General features: G+C 34.6%; 1 protein-coding gene across 7 annotated transcripts; it reads right to left on the minus strand.

Moving 5' to 3' along the window:
* Positions 1-1,452: 1,452 nt before the first annotated feature.
* On the minus strand, positions 1,453-24,550 carry LOC124183273 (single-stranded DNA-binding protein 3). Of its 7 annotated transcripts, none has more exons than XM_046571561.1 (14): positions 24,413-24,550; positions 23,025-23,097; positions 22,869-22,930; positions 22,678-22,762; positions 22,434-22,475; positions 22,220-22,306; positions 19,415-19,522; positions 17,775-17,849; positions 17,596-17,644; positions 16,812-16,841; positions 14,337-14,548; positions 12,800-12,970; positions 12,188-12,388; positions 1,453-3,247 (listed from the first exon to the last, which is right to left on the minus strand). In XM_046571561.1, exons 1-14 carry the CDS (start codon positions 24,466-24,468, stop codon positions 3,143-3,145), a joined length of 1,356 nt encoding a protein of 451 aa, XP_046427517.1. In that variant the 5' UTR covers positions 24,469-24,550; the 3' UTR covers positions 1,453-3,142. The 7 variants fall into 7 exon arrangements, with proteins under 7 accessions (XP_046427517.1, XP_046427521.1, XP_046427522.1 ...); XM_046571562.1 differs by lacking the exon at positions 1,453-3,247 and adding an exon at positions 3,490-3,797; XM_046571565.1 differs by lacking the exon at positions 22,220-22,306.
* Between the last annotated feature and the right edge of the window lie 29 nt (positions 24,551-24,579).

Consider the following 24,579-nt stretch of genomic DNA (forward strand, 5'->3'; position numbering starts at 1 on the left):
CCTTTCTCAGAGTTGGAAAGAGAGTAGGTGTTACCACCTAGGCTGGGAGTGGTGAACGCATTTCTGTCGAGTATCAGGATAAATTCTTTTTTCGGGTGGCTGACTGGGTGCGAATTGACGGGCAATAAACAAGTGGCCGATCTTACCCCGCGTCTTCTTCTTACCAAAGAAGAAATTAGATTCTGCTGAGGTTGTGTACGTCACGCGGGGCACCAACACTCCTCGGGCTGGTTGGAGTTTTTTTTTCGCGAACGTCAGCTGTAAGCCGGTAACACGGTGGTAAGGGGTGCCCGGTTTGGCTCAGTCCCTAGCCTCTGGGGCGGTTGAGGACCGCTTCAGGTGGATGAGACGACGACGATGCACGATAAGCACGCCCGTTCTCCAAGTCCTTGTCTCTCTCCTACCGCGCCCTCGCCTCATCGCCTCCCCCCATCCCACCCCCTACACACACCGCTAGCCGGGATGCCCCCCAACACTTCCTGTGACCCTGTTACTCCTCTTCCCGACGCCGCCGCCGCTGCTGCTGCTGCTGCTGCTACGCCCTCTGCAGTGGCAGCGGAGTTCCGCAGCTTCGATTCGCGCTTTATTGCATTATTACGTTTCAGCTGCCTTCGTAGAGCGTCTGGCCTACTGCCGCATATCCTGCAGACGTCGCGCGTCAATCCGTCGCCATATTCGGTTACGCCTAGACTCCTTCTTTGATTTCGCTTGATTTTTGTTTCTTTTATTCATTCATTTTCTTTTTTCTTTCTTTTGTTTTCTGTTTTACTCTTGTTTCGTTCGAACCTCGTACCTCGTACATGATGCGCGCGAATGCCGCAATGCCTCTGCGGATATATGTATGTACGATCTTTCTCCGTCTCTTGAGCAGACCTATTGTTTCGAATGACTAGGCTTTCGAGGGAACGAGAGCGGAATAAATAACCCGCAACTTCTTACCTCATCGTCAGCTGTGATATTTAGCAGACGATACTGCAAATAAAGCGGGGCTACTAGAATTATTCTGAATTTTGGTTACTCATCGATTTTTTTTTTCTAAATCTCCCTTGTTCCAAGTTTTATCTTTTTTTTTTATAATATCTTGCATAATAATTTTCAACTCTTCTCGTTCTATATCGTAAATTATACCTTACCTGGGCATGCTGAATATCAAAATTACGATGGTCGTCGTATAAACAATTGACAGCGTTCAAATCGTTATCCGAATATGTGATCATGTTGATCGAATCGTAGACAGAAAAAAGGAACACTACGTATATAGGATAGAGGACATTTATTTTATTTAATATTTATTATTATTATTATTAGGTTCATAATTATCATTTATTCTACCGACACTATATTTATATTTATATTTGTATTTATATATACATATATATGTATATATGTGTATATAGAATATCCTACATTATGTCAATAATTATGCGTGGATTCAAAGGACGTTTTTATGTGTAGTAGGCGTGTTTTGTATAATTTTCACACGTGTTAGAAGTTTTCTTATTAACCATCCATCCATCCGATAAAAAGTCCACAGTAAGTGCTTGCGTGTTGCGTTTGCGTGTGTGTGTGTGTGTGTGTTATAAATGTATGTATATGTATGTATATTATGTTATTACTTTGTACCACCCATAAAATTCGCTTTGCCCAGTATTCACCCGGCTGGTAATTGATCAAGTACAAATTGTGATAGTGAATCTACTACCAGCCATAGGTCACAGTTACAATAGTCGATCAATCATAAAGTCGTCTCTTATTATTGAAAATCTCGAACAACTATACATTGTACACAAAAACAATATATGAATTATATCCCCTCTCACGATTCGTTAGTATTACAGTAAAATTATCATCTTCATCACTATCATCATCATCGTCATAAACATCATCATCATCAGTGTTTTTTTTTTTTTATTTTCCATTTTACTTCTTTTTAAATTGAAACAGTTGGATCGTATTTAGGAAAAAGAAAACAAAAAAAAAAAAAAAAAAAAACAAAACAATCGTCTGCCGATCAACGCAGTATTCCAATAAATAACAGTTTTAATTTTTGCGATTCTTTTTTTTTTTTTTTGTTTTTAAATATATACTGTATCGTATATATACACATGTGTACGTATATATTGTTTTTCGTCATCGCGATTTAAAGGTTCGTCGTTTTACCGATCCAGATTGGGGTAAAAGTCAAATACGAAAAAAAAAAAAAAAAAACCACCGGGGGACGAGAAAAACGATACAGAAGAGGTATTGATTATATTTTCCAAACCGTACTAAAATCTCCATTTCTCATTATTCTATGCGAATATAACCCTTTTCATTGAAGAAAAAATCAATAAATAACAAACTGACAACGGGAACGAAAATTAAAAATTGATTGATCAACGAACATCCCTTCGGTGCTATTAAAGTAAACCGCGATACTTTTCGAAATTACGTACAAAGACTCTCGAATATATGATCATATATTTATAGAACTGAGGGACAATTGAACGCGTTAAAAAGAAAAAAAAGAAATCTTCCTTTTTTTTTTTTTTTACGCGTACGGTTTTCTTTGCTTTGTCGCTGCTGTCTGCGTACATCTAAAATATATACATATATATATAACACATACCGGCACATATATATATATATACATAAATATCTTTTCCGTACGCGTGTATATTTGTATAGTTTCTTCTTTCATTTTTTGTCCTATTCCTTACGTCGTACTCGACGTCGTCCGATGTATTCAACACCGTTAACAAATATTTGATGGAATGGTTCGTGCTTTTGTTTTGTTTGTTTGTTTTTTTTTTAATTTTTTTTTCTCGTTTTCAATGTTTTCGTATTCGTTACCAACAAAGTTTTTTGCGTCTCCTGCTTTTTCGTCTCTGTCGTCGACGTCGTCGTCGTTGTTACGTTCGTGGGAATATAATGTTATTGGACATGTGTAGGTCTACGTAAATCATTATAATTAAATCATTCGGGCATTATTATAAATATATATGTGTGTATACGAGTATATGTATTTGTATATGTATACAATACTACATACATACGTATACATAGACATGTGAAATTTATACATGTATATATACATATATATGTATAATAATAACAATAATAATAATAATAATAATAATAATAATTCTTTCTCTATATATCATTATTGCATGAAATAGTCTGGATGATCTGAATCCTTTTCAAACCTCTTCGCTTCCTCTTGCATGCTCTCCTTGATTTTCAGTATGGCAGCCGACTCGGTCTGATCCTGCGAACCAACCAACACCAGGCCGGTTACACGTAAGGTCAGGCAAACCCATTGACAGGGCACCTTACCAAATATGCGCAGCGTTCCACCAAGATTTCGAAACGAATTATTATTATTCATTTTTTTTCAATTTCATCTTTTCAACAAAAAAAAATCACGATTTTCCCTAAAATCGGGAAAAAATTCAACGCAAGCTCGAGAAAGATTTACGATTTTTTTTTATCTTTTACTCGTTTTGATTTTTTATTTTTTTTTTTTTTGCCGCAACAGAGGTACAAATAAAAATGAAACTTTCGAGACGACGCAAAGTATCGCGTCGTGCTAAAAAAAAAAAAATTTCCACCGACGTTTCAGCGTGGATCAATCGCGTGCTGATTTTATTTTTTATTTGTCTCGATCGTTATTGTTATTTTCTTTTTTTTTTTTTTTTTTTCTTCCAAACGTTCAACTCAATTCAATGAAATATACTTTGTCAAAATCTTATGTTCGAATCTTGGGGAGAATGCTGGCTGGCATACGCGTAGCGTAGTGTGGTGGTGCGTTGGTGGGGCTACGTTGGGTCACGAAACAATATAAAGGTAGTAGCAGTGGTGAAATTGGGTTGGTGAAAAAAAAGCAAAAAAAAAAATCATCATGTATCGGGATTTCAATTTTCCAGGGTGCTCTGACCCACAACACATGGACGTTAAAACTGTGAGAGGCTTTTCTTTGTATTGTGTACGCCACACCGTTATTGAATGGTGTACTAATTGATATAAAACTTGAATACCGCGTGTGAAAACAAAAATACTTGTCATCGTTTTTCAATTTTTTTTTTTTTTTTCTTTTTTTTCGTGTTTGAAAAAAGTGAGAGAGAGAAAAAAATAAACAAAAATAAATTAAACGAATTCAGGTAAAAAAAAAAAAAGAAAAAAAAAAATAGCGAAAATCAAATGAATTGGAAACAAAACGAAGTTTCACGAAAGCAAACAATCAAAAACACCTGCCCCCCACACCCACGCACACTTCGCTAAACTCGATTATAATGTATGTATTTTTTTTTTTTTTTTTTTATTGCATTTATCAATTATTGTTTTTCATCTACATAATTTTTTCTTTTTTTCTTTTCTTTTGTGAACGCATTTTTCATCAATCACTTCCACACGCATCCATGTGCTACAGGTCAGTACAGGCTAGTACTATATAGCTACCATATATTTAGTTTTCCTTTCTTTTTTTTTTTTTTTTTTTTCCTTTTGGACAATATAGATATTTTTCATATATTTTTGTACTTTCGTATTGCATACCGTTTATGCTCGTTTGTCTTTGACTGAATCGCAATATTGTATCATGTGTCGAAAATACGTAACAGATCGAGTGTTTCGTGTCTGTCTACAATACGATATTATAGTATAAGTAAGCAGATAAATCGGTAACGTGCACGAAGTGCGGACAGAATGAAAATCAAAGAAATTCTAATTGAAATAAAGGTGAAGAGGAAGAAATTTCGAATGTTCGAAAATCAACGACAATTTTTTCAAGTTGGCTGAAATATGTTTTTTGTTTGTTTTTTTTTTTTTTATTTTTTCTCAAAGAAAATTTACACAGCGATGTTAAAAACGAAACAGCGAAACACCCGTTCTGATAAACCGAATGAAAACCACGAACCGAGGGAACAACAAACGCTACAGAAAAAAACAAAAAAAAAAAAAAAAAAGATGGTATGAAAAAAAAAAAAACATGACCAGCAAGAAAAACGATAGATATATATACCGGCAGCCAGCACCCTGCGGGTTATTACAAATAAAAACAAAACGCAATATATCTCAGTGTAACATGATTACATTTATTGTCTCGATCTCCCTGGCATATATAGGCATATATATTATTATATGTCATCAGGCGTATATAGCTTACAACGTGGGAGTATTGGAGAGTATACCATTTAAATAAAATACTATGTAAGATACGTTTACGTTACAAGATGTGCCACGATATTATTGAATTTTCCAACTACTCCGCGACCTTTTTTTTTTTTTTTTTTTCTTTCTTTTTTTTCCTTCCATCGCTTCGTTGTTCACGTTTATTTTCAACGATAATACGGATCGAAAATGATTTCCACATCGCATCGATTCGCTTCTTTCAACCGAACGTTAGGTCGGCCTCGACGAAGAAAACAAAAAAAAAAAAAAAATAGAAAAAAACAATTTGTAAAATAACGTTACAACGTTCGGCAGCTTTATATTCGTCAATATATCGTCCAAGGACAGATTGTGAGGAATAAGATTAATAAATAAGTAAAACGGAGGATGAAAATAAAAATAATGAATAAATAAAAGTAATTAAAAATGTTAACAAAGTCACATTAATCGTTTCTCCTTACCCCCCCCCCCCCCCCCCCTGTCTCTCTCTGTCTATATATACATACATGTATATATATATATATCTTTCTCTCACTCTCTCAGTCTCTCCCTTCCTCGCTTTGTCTCTCATCATTTCCCGTTCCGTTTGGATAATATTTTCTCCGCCGTTCATCAACGATGAGATGAAAAATTTATTCTTACTACATCGCGGTCAATACGAGTAAGAACAAACATGAAGCGAAGCGCGGTAAGGGAATAAAGAAAAAAAAAATTTAAAACAAAAACACAAGAAGACGCCATCGACAATATCGAGAGAGAATGGAAATCTTGGAACGTAAGCGTACCTGTTTTTTTTTTTTTTTTTTTTTTTTCATCGTGTACATTCGAACTGAACATGATAAAATTATGTTTCGCTGTAAGAGAATTGTCATAATAGGAGATATTACGGTGATGTACCTTCGAGTACTTTTTTTTTTTTTTTTCTTTCTTTCTTTTCTTTATCAAGTATCGTTTAAGTAAAAGTAACTAACAGCAGCACAGCATAGTCTGGTACTGACCTATAACCAACGGCAATAACATACATGTATACACATAGTATATATAATAATAATATACACATAATAATATGTATATACAAATATATATATATATAAATATATATATATATATATATATATATATATATATATTGGTGAATTCCATACGTTTATAAAAGGAGTAAAAAAAAAAAAAAAATTATGTTCCACGTAAAAAAAAAAAAAAAAAAAAAAAAAAATACAATGAACAGATATTCAATAAGATTTATAGATAAAAAAGAATATTCCAGAATTCGTTGCGATTGAATTGATTTGCGGAAATTCTTTTTTAAATATACTCATCTACACATGTATTTTATAATAAAATATATCGTATATCATTCCTCAATATCTCTCTCCCCATTCCTATTGTATGCATCAATCAAGATTATTACTTTTTTTTCTTTTTTTTTTTTTTTTCTTGTTTATCATCTCACTCACTCACAGTATAATATATTATATACCATAGGTTCAGTACTGCTCGTATCGCCTGGCAGGCATAAAGAATGCACATCCTTGCCTTGTTATTTAATCAATACAAAAATATTTCTTCTCTGCTCCGTATTCTCTTTCGTCAAACATTTTTATGCACATATACACGCGTATATAAATAACACATATTTATACACGCGTGTAGGTGTATGTATAAAAATAAAAAAAAATATATATACACATACAATATTCTTTCACATATCTCCCAATAAAAGATACAATCCATCCAATAGTTTTGCCAACTTCTTTCGTAGTATTTTTTCGTTTTTTTTTTTCTAATTTCGTCTTTTCCCTTTATCCAAGCGTACAAATCGATCTTGGCCGTTTGAGATTTTTAATGATATATTGTATATATGTATATATGCCCGCCTATGAGTATAATTCGAACGATATGTTCCATCACACCATGCATAAAACAGGCGACGTAACAATGCGAGAATTATAAAAAAAAATCGAAATTAGGCAAGAGTCACGGACACATACGCCTCTATACATCGTGCATACGGTATCATATTCTTTATCTTTTCCACCATTTCCATTCCACGTGTATTCTACTCTGAGTAAAAAGGAGTACAAAAACAATTTACAGCAGGAATCGTTTCACAGAAATTCGGACGGAGAAGACGTAAAGATGAAACCGTAACGAACATGCGAGGAAGAAATTTGTTGTAGAAAAAAAAAAAAAAAAAAAAAACATTCTTTTTTTTTTCTCGCAAATCGGGAAATCACGGAAAAATTAATATATCATTTGCGGATAGAAACTTGGTACAGATATACGTTATTAAAATAACAATAATAGCAGTAATAATCATAATATAATAATGATAGTAGTAGCAGTGAATAGTAACAATATTATTGATGGATTTGCCATCATATGACGAATCTTCCGATCATCGATTATCGTCGCAATTCTTGCAATATATCATATATATATATATATATATATACAAACATGTATGTATAGGTAGTGATAAAAATATGTAACCGTCGTCGTAGTCGCCGCTTAAATTATGTACAAAATATTATTTCGAATTGAGCAATTTTAAACACCAAAAAACCACCCGTATTTATTATTATTATTATTATTGTTATTGTTATCATCATCATCATCATCATCATCATCATCATCATCATCATTAGTATTATTATTATTACTACTACTACTACTACTACTACTACTACTATTAATATTATTATTATTATTGTTGTTGTTACTGTACCACGCGAGTTTTAATTAAAAATAGGCTGCATCAGAGTGTTTACGCGTATTTAGTTATGCGCTGCGTATTGTGCATGTTATATTTATGTATATATCTACAACTTATATTACGGGTGAAATAGTGGAAATAAAAAATAAAAATAAAATAATACCTACAACCATGTAACCTAATATGAAAAAGTGGCCATATTTTTCTTACGACATTTGCATCGCGTGGATAAAAGGGCGGGGGGAGGAGGGGGGGGGGGGGGAGGGGGGATGAAAAGATTTGAATCAAGTTCCGCTTCGCACCTGAATATTTCTCCGTTCCGACGATAACATGCCCGAAAGCGTTGCCAACGAAGAGGAAAAAAAAAAAATGGAAACAAAAATTGAACCTCCTCCATATCAGGTTACGTTACAACTTTAAAATGTTGCCGAAATCAGACTTTATGATGCAAAATTGATAATCATTGACGAAGAAGCGAGTATACGAAATGAAAATTAATGATAATAATAAAATGTATTAAAAAAAATTAAAAAATAAAACGTCGATCACATGTTTAGGAAATTGTGCGTTTGTTTATAACAATATTTTAAACCGCGCGGTATTTATCGTGAGCTAATATTTATATATACACATTACATATTATAAATATTATATATGCAGATGAGCAATTGAATGGAGGGACTCGTTGAATACATGAGTTTCAGTATATATATATATACTGTATATATATATAAAAACGAGATATTGTTTTTGGGTATGATGTGAGAAAAAAAGGAGGGGGAAAAAAAATTATGCGATCAAAAGATTTTAGCACAGGATGCGAGGAGAATTTAACGGGAAACCCGTGACGTGGGATAAAAAAAATGTACATAATTGAATAAATAACGTGCAGAAAAAGGTTTATGAATGAGTCGATATTGGTTAGAATATCTCACAATCTGATATTAACGAAAATTGAAAAGGAAAAGATGTGAAATAGTATATTGTGTACCGAATATTGCGAATACGCGAGGCGTAAAAAAATTTGAGGTTAGGTTGAAGCACGGTGCAAGGAAACAAGGTGTGTTCTCGCGCATCGCTGCCGCTTTGACCATTGAGAACGTGCCCTAACGCGACGTCGCTTATATTCAACTATAATTGTTGTCACGTCACGTGGGGGCTATCACGTGACTTTGTTATCGCGCACATCTTGTTTCCTTACACGATGAGTTGAAGCGTTGAAAAATGTCCACTCGTATATAACTACACTTGGATAGAGGATGGCCCAAGATGTTTGACACGCTGGCGATTTGGCGGCCATCTTATAGAGGCACGATCTATTTTATGCGCGGGAGATTTAAACATGAGAACTCTTTGTGACAGTTACACATCCGATTTGATTAATGAATTTATTCAATTTCATTGATAAAGGGAATCCAAACCGCGGTTGGACTCGTTGACATGGCGACAACATTTGACAATTTACGAAAATGACGTCAAACGTGTCGTTGGACCTACAAAATGGCGGGGATTTTACTGTTTCATATTGCACCGCGCTGGGCAGCGCGATTCTCTATCTGGCGTAGCTATATATCAGTGAAAATGTCAGATTCACTCCACAACATCTGTCTTCGAATGCGCAGAATCACTTTGCCATTGTAGAAACGGGTACTTTGTGTACGCGGAACATGTATGAAGAAAAATACGTAAAACGTGCTCGCGTTACATAAAAAAAAAAAAAAAAAAAATAAACAAATAAATAAATAAATCAACTCACGAAGCGAAGTAATTGCCGTAACGGACCGAGAAAGTGTAGAATGAAAAGAAAATGAAATATTCGAACATACGTTGAGCAGGTAAGAAATTGAAAGGATGGATCCGCGAACGAATATGATAAAAAAAATAATAATATATATGTATATATGTTGTTTAGAATAGACAGGTTAACGTTTGTAAGAAAAAAACAGCCTTTTTAGTATAAAATAATTTAAGCACCGTCTATCTCTCCGTCTCGCCCCCCTCCCCCCCCTATTACTCTCTCAATTTCGCTCTCTCCCCCACTCTCTCTCTCTCTCTCTCCCTCTCTCTCTCTCTCTATAACCATTGGTAGGTAAATTCTCAAATAAATACGAATCAAGATTATGATTAATAATATCATCGATAATAATGGTAAGAATAATAGTATTCTAATGACAGTAATAATAATAATAATAATAATAATAATAATAATAATAATAATAGTAATAATAATAATAGCAATAGTAACAGCAATGATAATATAATAACTAAAGCGACAAATCGTTGACGGTAAATATTATGCGATTATGTTAAGATCCGTATGATATAATATGTAACGAAACGAGTGCGAGAGAGAAGAAGAAATAACATAATACAAAATGGAGGTGAAAATTCGAGGAAAAAAATATATTCAATAAGATAATAATCGTATTATTTATATTAGATATCTATAGGTACTTTTGCAACCTTTCTGAGTATTTAATGCAGCGAAAGCAATTGTTTTATTACACGTACACACACGCATACACACATGTATGTGCGTATTTATGTCTGTAGTATTTTTTTTTTGTTTTTTTTTTTGTTTTTTTTTTTTATGGCGGGATGCAGTAGTTAATTAATTAAGAAAAAGTAATATAAATATCATTGTCATTTTCAAGTCTTATATTATCTAACTGTATGCATATATACTAATTGTAAGTAACCAAGATTGACACGATTGAAAGTCAGTCGACCGATTAACGGAGCGTAATATTTGCGTGATGGTACGATGAACAAAATCTCGTGAGAGTGAAAGTGGAGAGCGTAGAAAAAAAAAAAAAAAAAAAATAAATGCATGAACGTGATTTGTATCAATCTTTCGAATAAATTTATACCGATCAAGTCTAGTACCGATATTTCGACAATATATGAAAGCTAAATGCACACGTGCCGATTAAATAATTCATAACGATTTCAAATTCGTGAAGATACGTATGAGTAGAAACTTCCTAATCAAATGACTATATGTATATATATATATATATACCTTGCAAAGTACAATAATATGATTAGATGCAGCTGCCGTGAAAAAATTCCGCAAATTTTATGAAGGTTGGAGTATTTTTATTCTTTTTTTTTTTTTTTTTTAGGCGTTGCGATTCGCGCAGAAAAGAATTTAGAAACAAAAAAATCAAAAATAATGCAAAGACAATGTAAAAAAAAAATGTAGAGAATAATAAAATGCAGAATGAAAAAAAATTAGCGTATATACAAATAAATCATTTGCAAAAATCAAATAATACACTCCGTTGCTCGGAGGATAGAAATCAAATCGAATTAAGTAACCCAACCAAATGTTTTTATGCATATATACATATATAAATACATACATATATATATATATATATATATGTATATATATATATGTATATATGAATACGTTTCCTTAAAAATAAAATCTCGACTTATTCCTTCTGTTTTTTTTTCGTTTTCTTTTCTTGTAATCATAAAACTATATAGATATTAGATGTACATCTAAGGGCAAGCATTTATCAGGTAGCACCTTCTCAAGATGAGTATACAGAAATATATATCTATATACATGTATATGTATATACATATATATATTATATACACGTGTCGTCGTTGTATTATCACTTCCGGTATATCGAAAATAAATCCCTGGTCGTATTGACGACGCATGTTTATAGTTCGTTCGTTCATTCTCCTCCATCATATTTATTCACACGCGTGCGGACACAACTCGGCAACTTCTCTCGTCAAATTATAATGTGATTCCTAACCTCGTCGGTTTTTCAGTTCTTTCTTTTCTACTTTGTTTTTTTTTTTTTGTTTTTTTGTTTTGTAATTTTATAATTTTTTTTTTTTTTTTTCTCTCTGTTATTCTTTCAACGATTGATGGGGAGATCGGTTATGTTACGGACGTATATGCAAAAGATACGCGTAATTTGAACATGAGATCGACGTTGGCAAGAGGAGAGGTAAAGCGTCGAGGAAGAGATGAAAAAAAATTAAGATAATGGTGAATAAAAATAAGAAAAAAAAAAAAAAAAAAGGCTTCCGACAGAAAGCAAAATACAACATGTACCAATTATATGTAAACCCATACATATACATATGCATATATATATATATATATATATATATAGATATCATACACGTGTATATGTATATATATGTACGTATGCATGTATAAATATGATACAATTAGGTACTAGAAAACAAACAAAGAAAATGGAGCAACGACGCGACTGTTTTTGTTTTTTTTTTTTTTGTTTTTCCGTATCACTACATAGAGTCGTTAAAGAACCTGCTGATATTACTCACATTCTCGCCTGGGCCACCAAAACCGCCGAGATTGTAATCGCCCATCCCACTTCCGCTATCCTCTCGCGGTGTTCCCGGACCGCCGTTTGCCGGACTGTTCTTCATGCCGTCCATACCGTCACCGTTCAATACCGGGCCCATTGTGTTGGGACCAATGGGACCCATAGGTCCGCCTTCGGGTCCACCGCCCATTGAGAAATCCTTTAAAAACGCCAAACAAGAAGCACGTGAAAGAAGTCGTTTGCATGAGGTTTGTGGACGCTCCTCGATTTGGTTTCCGAAGAAAACAAAAGAGAAGAGAAGAAAAGAAAAGAGAAAAAAAAAAAAAAAAACGGTAAGAGTTCATTCGATTAAAAATGTGCACAAGGCGAACAATGATTCCAGTCACAAATTTTTCACACATATAAATGAACAATTAGAACTTTTGAATGGATAACGAAAATTTGCTGTCTCGTTGTGCTTTGCTACTAATCAAACATGTAAAAAAAATAACAATTTCCCGGTCCAAATTAATTAAGAACGACCCTAAATTGACATCTGATTGGTTTGTTTGGGCGTTCGAGTAAGCGGATGTCGAGGATTATTTCCTGGAAGAATAATCGAGGAGCTTACACCAGGCATGTTTCCTCCCGGCACGGGTTTCATCATGGTGTACATATTTTCACCACCGCTGTTACTGCTGTCTTGCGGACTCGGCATTATCGGTGTACCTGGTCCCGGGGGACCCGATGATCCCGGTGGACCCCCGTAATTTCCAGGTGATGACGACGAGTAGTTCATCGGCTGCGGAAGTGAGAAATCGTAAGGTGCGGGATGATGGAAGCGTCGATAAAAAAAAGTCACGGAGCCAAAGTGGCGACATCACGAAAGCGCGAATTCCGTGTTCGCCAGAGCAAAGCTCTGATATTATATCGAATAATATATTGTTGGACATCAAGATGTTACGGGACGTATATTCCCAACCAAAAGTGAGTCTCGGTGAGAATATTGAACACTTCGCGATTACATAAGAATCAGAAAAAATTCAATCATAATTTGTTTAATATCATACATGATACGAAGGATCATTTCGTGTATCTATGTTTTCCTATGAGATTCAGAATCCTTGTGAAAAACACGGTGCGAGCCTTGTTTCTTGGTGATGCCTACTTTTCAAAAATACGTGTATTATTTGGAATAAGTCTACCGAGAATTGTTTTGCGATCAGATCCTGTGTTGAAATCACAGATTCGACATTCTTTCTTTGCAGTATTAAACCGGTGACTTGGCCGATGGTTTTGTACGTGTAAAGATGTAATTGTCAGTTTTGATGTATTTGAATTTAAACATGTTCTACTTTTAACGATTTCGTGATGATGCCACCGCAGGGATGCACCGAGTGCGCTGTTCGGTCCGAATCAATTACTTCTTTTTGGTGTGTTTGTTTCTTTGTCGTTTTTATATTGAAGGGATATTGCTCTGACCTAATTGAACTTGATTCACCTTCATCGAACTTGTTCGGTATTTATTTCGTGATTTATTATTTGGGGAATTGTTTTGATTGGATTGCACACCTGATGCATGGTTCTTAGAGGTTAGTTGACCATGAATCGAAAACTCGTGTTAATTTTACTTCAAGACAGTCGTACATTGAGTATTTGTAGAATCATTGAATTCTGAGGCTACAAAGATTTCTGAAAGAATACAAAAAAATAAAATATACCAATCTCATAAACAAGAACTTATTGTTGGATATCGATACTTCGTATCAAGTTGCCAAAGTGGTCAAAATTTAAAATTTTGTCACATAAGTTCGTTCTATGTATTTCACTACACATACAGCAGGCTGATTTTGTTTGCCAGACTATTTCGTACCAAGTAATAGAAACATACGCTAAGCATTCAACAACGCTAACATGATGAAAAAAATTGTTTCATTGAATTCGAATCTAGAAGATTTTTAACCGTTTCCCATCGATTCGAAATAAAATATCGATATCGAAGCTTTTTCTTGTAACTCCGGAATTTTCTGCTTACATTTTGTTTTCGATATTTTCAGAAAGATTTTCGCAGCTCGCGAATATAATAATAATTTGATAAATACTCAATGACCGACCATTTCGCAATAGAATTAGTCAAAAGTATGAAAAAAGTCTGTCCCCCAATTTACCGTTGACGTGTTCGGTTGCCACTGTGGCCTTCCACCCGGTCCAGCCATGCTCATTGGTGGCATTCCTGGACCGCCGGGGCCTCCTGGTCCCAAACTGCTGTTGGGCGGCGGGCCTCGCATGCTGGGTCCGTAACTTCCAGGTCCCATGGGTCCCATGCCAGGACCGCGAGGTGGGTTCATTCGCGGATTCATCGGATTCATGCCTGGAGGTCCTAAATAGAAACGAGAAACTTGGTGAAAACGCTAGGCGATAAAATTGTCGGGTAAAACAATTTTTACATAGATTATATACACACATATATATATATATATATTGAAAATATATATGAGAACTGTAAGGTAGGGCTAATTTTGTTATATACGATAGGCATATGCGTATAGGTATACATATACGTATTACGTGCATACAGAACGTAACGACAAAATTTTTGTCGGTTATTTTTTTTTTATTTTGTTTTTTTTTTTTCTTCATCATTTTCTCAAGCCAAGCAGCGAGAAGGAAATTTATAACGGAACCCAGAAACTTGTGTGTACTAAATTGTAAAAAAAACAAAGTTCGTACTACGTAATTTACTACATAGAAGACTGCACGCGATTTTTACAGATTGTAGAAACCTTCTCGAGCATCATTAAAATATGGTTTTCGTTTTCATCGTATTTGGCTTCTGATCATCGTTATTGACGAGTATTACACCTAATTTTGTTCCAGGGACGTATTATTATGCGTATACCCATACGTGGACACAGGTATAAGTAACGCTAAGACTACATCACATTCATTCTACAATATAAATATATTAATTATTCTCTTATACGTTAGATGAAAAAGACTGTGTGTGCAACGTGTGTATGAGAATTTTTTATTTATTTATTTATTTTCTGTATGCATGTACATCGCATACAAGATGCGTTCCGAAATTAGCTCCCAGCGACGACGACAATCTTTTGTCTTACGCTGCCGAGTCAGCGATTAAGCTCTGTCTTTGTCCTAGGGAATTTTCAACGCTGCCAGCTAGTTTCGTAACGCATCGAAAATGGCGCGTAATTTGAACACAGAGAATCGCAACTGTACATACATGAGTAATAATATACATATATGTATGCGAGCGATAAGAGATAGAAGACATAGAATCGAGTTTCAGGACGTATAAGATATTATGCATGTATATTTACTCAGCAAAAGCGATCAACAACTGCAGCAAGAATATTCAATATTTTTTTCCTTTTTTTTTTTTTTTTTTTTTTTGTTTTACGTAAGTATTCCAATTCTTTTTCCTTATCTGCACGACTTTGATGTTATTTATTATCATTATTATTATTACTATTATCATTCTACTTCTTCAGGCTTTTACCTGCAATATTAACGCTTTGACACGAACGAAGCAAGTTACCGGTTAGTATGCACGGTAAGTTTTATGTACTGTTCTAAATTCCATTATTATACGTTGCAACGTTCGACTAGGTATACATACAGGTAAACAACGACGGAAGATCACTTTTGTATCGTGTGAGCGACACGTTATCGAGCAGTTAAAATTTCCACTCGATCAAAACGCACGATTACAAGTGTATGCTTGTAAATGATAAATTATTACCGACGTATCATGCAACGTGACAATGCCGTTCGTTAATCGTACGTCGTTGATGAAATATATGTACTTGTTTCTTGTTTCAAATTGTCTTCGCTTTATTTTCTTTTATCGTGTTAGTAAAAAAAAAAAAAAAAAAAAAAAAGAGAAAAAAAATATTTTCAAGCTTGATGAAAATAAATTTACGCAAAAGATAATAAACAACAACGGTTAACAAGAAGACCTACATGCTGGAGATGAGAATGCCGGAGGCAGAAGCAATGGGGACTTTTGTGTTGTAAATAATTTATTTGTATCAAATTTTTTTCTCTCTTCATCTTCTTCTTTTGTAATTACGTGTATTTGATCGCAACACTCGCGGCTTTACGAACGAAATTATAGAGAGAAAACATAGAAAAAACAATACCAAATGCTTTTTTAGAATTTCCGTTTGCTCTCTTTTCTTTTTTTTTTTTTTTTTGTTCTAGCCGTAATATCATTTCGGTTATTTTAAATCCTCATTGCGATTAAAAAACAAAGCTGTGCGATTTTGCTCCACGGGGATAAATTCCTTATGTACATAAATATGTGTACGCATATAAATGCATGCACATACATTATATGTGTGTGTGTGTTTCTGTGTGTTCTGTGTTTGTATGTTTGTATAATGTAACGTGAAAAAAAACCAGAATAATAATAATAACAATAATAATAACAATAATAATAATTAGTAAGGGAAAAAAAAGTGAATAAATGAAATATAAATGAGTATAAAAGAAAAAATTATAATAATAATAATATACACAACACATGGATGTATGCGTATAGTGAAAATATGAGAACAGAAACTAATTATGCTTGACTAAGTCATGTGAGTGTGATTTTTGTCGCTGGCTTTGCTTCCTACCTTGCCACCCTACAAACTCTCCAGCTTCGCCTGAGGAACACAAGAGCACACATTAGTATGGCAAGTAGGTAAAAAGGTCAGGTATTGATGATGATAAGCCTAATTACAGAAAAACATTGCGGCGCAAAAGATCGTTGATTAAAAATTATTTTACTTTGATCAATTCATTCTCGACTTTCGACTGAAATTTTTTTGTCAATCCTTTTGTTGACTACGTTGGTGAAAACAACTTTGACGATGCGAAACAAAGGTGAATGAAAAATTCAGGTGAGAAAATTTTTTTAACAACATTTTCTTCTACATTGTCGAACAATTCAGTTGCGCCGCCGTCGGTAATTAGACGATTCAAAAAACCAATCCAACGCACTCCACGTCACAGTGATGCAAAATCCAGATTTTTTTTTTTTTTTTTTTTTTTTTTCCCACCTCTCGTTTTTTGGTTACAACCACTATGATTATAAATATTATGACATTGTTATCGTTAATAATGAATTATCTTTGTTTTTTTTCCATCTATATTCATTTTTTTTTCCATTACTTAATTATTGCTGTGTGCGATCGTTATTTGTTTTCTCCAATATTTCTTCTATTATTGTTTCATTTTGTATGATTTTTCGTTTACCACGTACACACATGCATCTACGTAATTCTTGTCTTGAAACGCTCTTAGTTTCGCGACGACATGGAACGAAGAAGAAGAAAAAATTAAAAAAAAAAAAAGGTAAGACGAAGATGAAGAAAAACAACTGCACAATTTGGAAAACATCGTGTAATTAAAACTCACCTTGTCTTGACGGATCCATGTTATTCGGCATCATTGGTTGTCCAGGAGGCTGGAGAAGGATAAGAAAGAGAAGAAAAAAATCAATATCTTCCAGAGAACGTTTTTCCACTCGACTTTATCATTGTTATTATTTTTAATATTGTCGTTATCACGGTTTGTAAATAAAATTCACAACTCACCCCATTGAAATCGTTTGCCATTTGTGGCATGCGAACGCTGGGCCGAGGTCCAGCAGGATATCTTGGTCCCATGAACTGAAATTCGAAATAGTAAAATAAGTTAGAAATATCCGTCCGTAGGTTCGGGAATTTTTCAAAATAACTTTCTTCATATTTTCACAATATTTTAAACACTGTTTGACAAAGAAATTCTATAACTTGAATTGAGGATAGGAAATCGAATAAAACTCACAACGGGTTTGGCTTTGAGTTAAAAAATTATTTGTAACAACTCCTCTACCCGTGAAAACGGAGAGAACGAAAAGAAAAAAAATAAAATAAAAAAAAAATTGGAAAAAAGAATCGAAAACCGTAATTGAAATAAAATCAAACATATGTCGATGATCATGACGATGCGGAATATCGTCGCCGTAAATTTCAACTTCAAATTTGTTCCTCTAATTTTCATAACTCGTTGATTTGCGCGAGTAAGGTAAAAACCGCGTGTGATTTATTAGTGATTGTCACCGTATTTTTCGTTCAACGTTGTTTTCATTCTGTTGTTATTCACGTGTATGTACATGAATGATGAGTATAAACGTAAGTATAGTATAGGGTTAATAATGCACAAACTGTATCAACGATTAGCACTCCCGAAACGTATAAGTATATAATATATATACATATATATGTAATAGTACAGGATTAGTGTAAGACAGACAAACCAGACGAAAACAAAAACGGTGAAACAATAAAGAGATGGTAATTTGACGGGGAGACACATGAAAAAAATTAATAACTATACGCAAACGAACGAATTAATTTGCGGAGGTTACAATAAATGATGCGTGAGTGATTTATAATATGTTTAATGACGAACATTACAAACAACCAGTGCAAAGATTTGTGTATAAATCTATAAAAAAAAAATTAAAAAGACAAAAAAATATAGAATAATGGAAGCGGTTGAAAAGGATTTATCAACGCCTTACCTTAAGAACTCTGCTGATAAATGTTCTGGCCTATTTTTAGAATGTCTGCATGATTATTTCGACGATATGACGAATGTTAAAATGAAAAATGATCTGTTTAAATTGTGAATACGTTTTTGAAAATCTACAGTAATTAATCCGACGCTATGAACCGATACCAATAATATGTAGATAGAAGAATTTGTGTGTGCTCATAATGATGGTGAAAGACATTTGATTTCATTGATCCCTGAAACTGATATTTTTCCAGAGAAACTATTCAAGCAGCTTACCTCAAGACTCGTTGATCACATCGTGGATTGTTGAAAGATTGTTACGTACACGTAAATCGAGGAAGAACGACGTGTTTCGTTTTTTTTGAGTTTACAGAAAAAAAAAAGTCGGAGAAAGAAGTAGCAAAAAATTAACAAACAAGCAAATGCTTCACACTACAAAGAATCAAAACGATCATGAATCGAAATTTATCTTTCTACGCTGATTCCATGATGAAATAAAGCACGTCGATATCATCAATTTCATCTCAGTTTTCGAGACTTTGATATCAGAATTTTTAGCGTAATAGAATATGCGGAAATATAAAGACTATGAGGTGGCACATGATGCATTATAATACAAGTTAGACACAGAGAAACGAACGAGTATGATGAATCGTGTCGAATGAAAGCTTACCTGGGTGGACATCATCTGCGAGTGTGGGGGCGGGGGTGGCTGGGGGTGCTGAGGAGATGGCTGTGATGAGGGGTGTGTGGGCGGAGATGGTCGCATTGTCGAGTTGTTCTGCAACAAGCAACGCAAACAACATGGACATGTAGCGACATTGCGATTTCACAGGCAACAGCTATTTTTTTTTCTTTTTTTTTTTTTTTGGTTCTTTCTATATATATGATTAATATATATATATATATATATATATGGATGTATATAATGTAGACTAGAAGGCACGATAGATATATGTATATAACAAATATATGCATGTGTAAGACTAGTAACAGTTATTATGCATCAGGATATTTGATTCTGGGTAGTGATGTAACGAATATAAGTTTTTATGTATTCGCAAATGCGAATATTCATCATCGGCATTTTTAAATCTGGCGCCATTTCTCTGCACCTAAAAGTTGACGATTGATCGACTGACTGACGCACCGTAACAAGTAGCACGCCATAGGTTAGAGCCGTTTGCATCTTATTCCGGAAATTGCCGAGCTGATGCGAGCCAAGCCGATGGTTTGTTTGATTATTTAACGACAAATTAATGACAGAAAGAAATTAATTTTGGCGTTAGAATTTCATTGGAACGAGAAGACGAACTTTTATAATAAAAGTTCATTATAAAACCAATGTTTTTGGTCTCGTTTAATATTATTTTCACAATTTTTATAAGCTGAATACGAAGTATTTGTGACAATCACATTCACAAAATATTCGCAAGATCTGTGCCAAGGCGGATGCGAATATTGGTTACATCACTAATTCTGGATAACGCTGCGTGTATTTAAAAGAAGGATTATCGTCATTCTTGCATTTTTTTTTTTTTTTCTTTCTTTATGTATTCGCAGAATTGATCTTTTTCAAGCAACGCGACATGGTAGAAAAAAGATTTCGAAGTATATATCATTCAAGCTTGTCAAGAGATGGACGTTTTTGCGAAACCAGACACACTGAAAAAAATATTAAATCCATAAACTATGGCGTGTGTGTGTATTTTTTTTTTTTTTTTCATAATCAGACAAGTGATTCCAAGACAGTTTTTTCCCAGTATGTGCTACCTATGACCATGAATCAGTAATTTAAATACACTGTATCTGCGCGCCATTAAATATTGGTACGCCATGGACGTGAAATTGACGAGTGGATATTAACTAATCTACATTTTAGATGCAGGCTCTGACGTTATAAAGATAAGCCACATATTCCCAACCAAAGGTAAAATTTGTTTTCCCATTTTCTATGTTTGTTTCTTTAGATTTTTTTTCACTGAAATTTAGACTTTATTTGATTTAAATTAGAAATTTTACGCAATGGTTTTGAATATTTCGGCGTCAAAGAGAACTCTAAACTTTTATAGGGGTATTCTAGCATCTAATAACAGACAAAATTTTGCCGGCGTGAAATTCTCCTACAGTTTATACATTTGCTGAGCGTATAATATAATGAGTATAGAAAAATGAAACATATACATGTATATATGTAGTGATGAATGTAACGAACATAAGAAATCGATACAGTAAGGAAGAATTCGTAGACACATAATATAATATATATATATGTATGGACAAATAAAAAAAACCAAACATAATGGTGAAATGGTACACGAATGCACATACAAAAGTTAGACACATAGCAGAGGTACAAATAAGTACATTTAAATATTAAATACAATGTATAGAGACAAGCATAGCATAAAATGTTCGTTTAGAGTATCATGTGTGTGTGTGTGCGTGTGTGAATTTACCGTGCAGTGTAAAGTATCAAATTAATTTCCGATTTGTTTCAACGAAATTTCCAGCATCACGACTGATCAGCACTTTAAAACGCTTTGTTTTGTATTATTGTTCAAAAAACAAAAATAGAACCGATGAGTAATTGATTTTCGCTACGAGCGACTGGATCGACTTTTATCTTTTTCATTATTAACAGATGAATATAAATGTCATGTTATACGAATGCGTGTATTATCGTGTGTAATGCATATATGAAAATAAAAACGTCGTGCAGTTTGTCTAATATTTTATGACAACAACTAGATAGAACTGTGTTAAATTGTGTACACTATACATTCTTTTATAATAATTATTTATCCAATGAACAGATTCGGCGTGTGTGTGGAATTTTTTTATTATTATATCTCCCGCGGTTATTTCGAATTATTAATTTTTACTTTTGTCCTCATCTGAAGTTGCACGACAATTTCGGTTATATGTAGATTTTATAGAACGCGAGCATGTTTAACGCGTTTTTCCGTGCGTGTGTTCCGTGCACGAAGTACCCGTATCTATGACGGTAGAGTAAGTCTGCGAATGCGCATGCGCGGAGTACTGAAAAGACCGATTTTAAGTCCTAGGAGTTAAAAGTGGTACTTTCTGTACTCCGCGCATGCGCCGTCGCGAACCAATCCGACATTACGCGACCCCGACTTCAATTTCGTGCTTCGTGAAAAAACGAGCAACATACTTTTGTCACATAAAGAATCGCGTGAAACAAGGAGGCAGCGGTCTTTTCGCCTCGCGGATTTTCAGTATTCATCTTTGGCTCACCCACGACTCGTATTGCAAACTCACCGAGTTTTCCTGCTTGTTACACAATATACTATTACGATGTAATGTAGTGACGCGACGGAAATGATAACACGGATAGTTACATCGTATGTATGTGGAAAGAAAAAAGGTAACCGAAACGATGTAAATAAAGATTAAGAACGAAGGTAATAAGAAAAATCGGTTACAGGTATCCGGAGAGGAAAAATGAACTTACTGGGAAAAATCCTGGGGGCATCGGGCCACCAGGCATGCCGTCGTTGGGCGGCATCTGACCGAGCGGAGAGGGCGCTGCGCCAGCATTCTGGAACGATTTATTAAGAAGTTCGGCATGGTGAACGATGATGGTAGAGCATCTCACGAACGAAATGAATTTTGCGATAATGAATAAAGAATTTCAGAGTGAGATCTGTGCCGACTGGGATACTTACGTGTGCAATGCCGTTCACGCCGTAACCGCTGTTAACGAATCCCTGTGTGTGAAAAGAAACAAAAGTATTAGTGACGAATAATTGACAAAGGCATGCTGGTATGCTAGCATCTTTTCTATCGTCTACGACTCGAATTCGTTCGAACGTTACGAGTTTTCGAATTTACCAACGAACGGAATGATGTATCGAGATTTTCATGAAAGTGAATAACGTTTCGTCGTGTATATGTACAACTTTTACTAACGTAATCGTGAAAAGCTTTGGCCTCGCTGCTATGTTCACACGTTTCGCGTCTCTCTGGTGCGGCGCAATACAGGTCCCAGAAAACACTGAAACAATAAATAAGTGATTTGCGATCGTTAATGAAACGTCGGTTGAAGGAATGAAAAAAATTTTGTAAGAAAACTGGCGATTTAATTGAATTCGTAGACTCACCACCACCAGGAGTGTAAGAATCCGGGAGGTTCTCCAAGGGTGATGTTCTTTTCCCATCGAATCTAGAACGAGAGAACGTTTATTATATGAAAATAAAATTTTGTATTTCTTGTACTTTTGACGCTACGTCGTATTTTAATACAGATGAAAATTTACCTCCGAAAGGAATGTCTGTGCAGCTTTTTGTGCTCCAACATGAAGGAGGTATTCGTAGACGTAAAGTGCGAGTCTGGAACAAAATCTCTAATCAAGCATTGCTCGAGGTTCACGATACACGATGAAAAAATCCCATTATCGAATCTTGCTGTGAATGCAGGATAAATGATCGGAAGAAGGAATATAAGCACTAAATAAATACTCGTCAAATTTATTGTTTTCGACAATCACGATAATGACGTTGGTTTCGTATGATTATACGTGTAACAAAATTAACAAAAACTGTAAGTCGTTAGAATAAGTCTGTACGAGTGGTGAACATACATGCGTATCTTAAATAATACAGACGAAACTAAAAATCGCAACACCTTCTGCGTTGCAGGAGAAATCGAATCCTGCATATCTCGACGCAACATTCGACTTTGATAAATCGAAGGGTGTAAAAGTTCGGTTTGTAGAACGCAAAATAGAATGTAAACTTGTTAGTATAATGTGTAAAATTAGACCACGCGTCTCTCTCTCTCTCTCTCGCTCACTCTCTCATTCTTCATTCGTATATACCCGTGGCGTGTGCGTGTGTGTATGCATTAATACGCGCATGTGTGTATAATAAACAAAAGTGGACTTGTATTAAAGCATGTAAGCATGTAGAATCGTAGCCTTGATATTAATTCTGATTTGTATCAGGTACCTGAAGAAAACTAAAGCATTGTAGAAAATTTTTATAAAAATAATGTTATCGCCATTCGTCAACGTTCAAGGGGGGGTGGGGGGCGATGGGTCGGAGCACGAGAAAATCCATCGGCTAAAACTTCAGCCTTAAACCGCGCCACGACAGGACCGTCGTAATGGCATGTATATGTATATCTCCAAATATCAAAGTCCACGTACTTCAAACGCAAACAAAAAAAAAAAAAGACTCAACAGCCCCATTGTATACGCAATTCTGAACACACACACTTCAACGCATTTTCATTTGAGGCATAAATACAGTAATGGCATGGTTTCTATGAAATCGCATTAGTAAATTCGGAGAATCCGTGCCATTTCTTTGTTTCTGACTCGAATGAAAATGGATGGTAGTGTTTTTGTTCAGAATTGTGTACAGACTGGGACCTTTAAGCTGTTTCAGATAAGTGGACCTCGATATTTCAAGATGTGTACGTGGACTTCGAAATCGACCAGGACACCATCTTAATAGGTAAAATTTAAGGAAAAATTGAAAGAAAAAAAAGAGAAATACGTCTACAGTAAAACAGTGATTATTGTCAGAATAATTGTACACAGGAGGAACGAAAACGATGCTTAGAAGCGACAGACAGCAACAACAAAATACGGAGAAGCAGAGAAAAAAAAATGGCGGCTTAAGAGATAAAGAAAATACCTACTTTTCACGAGCCTGACCGTCCGAGGGTACAGTTGAACCTTTACCTTTCGCGTACATGTTCAGTTGTTGCGTGGCCGAGTTATTCTCGAATTTTCAGACAATTGAAATACAGGAAATATCGGCGGAGTACTGAACAGACTTCAACTGGTAACGAACAAAGTATTTTAT

This window comes from Neodiprion fabricii, chromosome 5, assembly GCF_021155785.1.
Source record: "Neodiprion fabricii isolate iyNeoFabr1 chromosome 5, iyNeoFabr1.1, whole genome shotgun sequence".
Classification (NCBI taxonomy): Eukaryota; Metazoa; Arthropoda; class Insecta; order Hymenoptera; family Diprionidae; genus Neodiprion; species Neodiprion fabricii.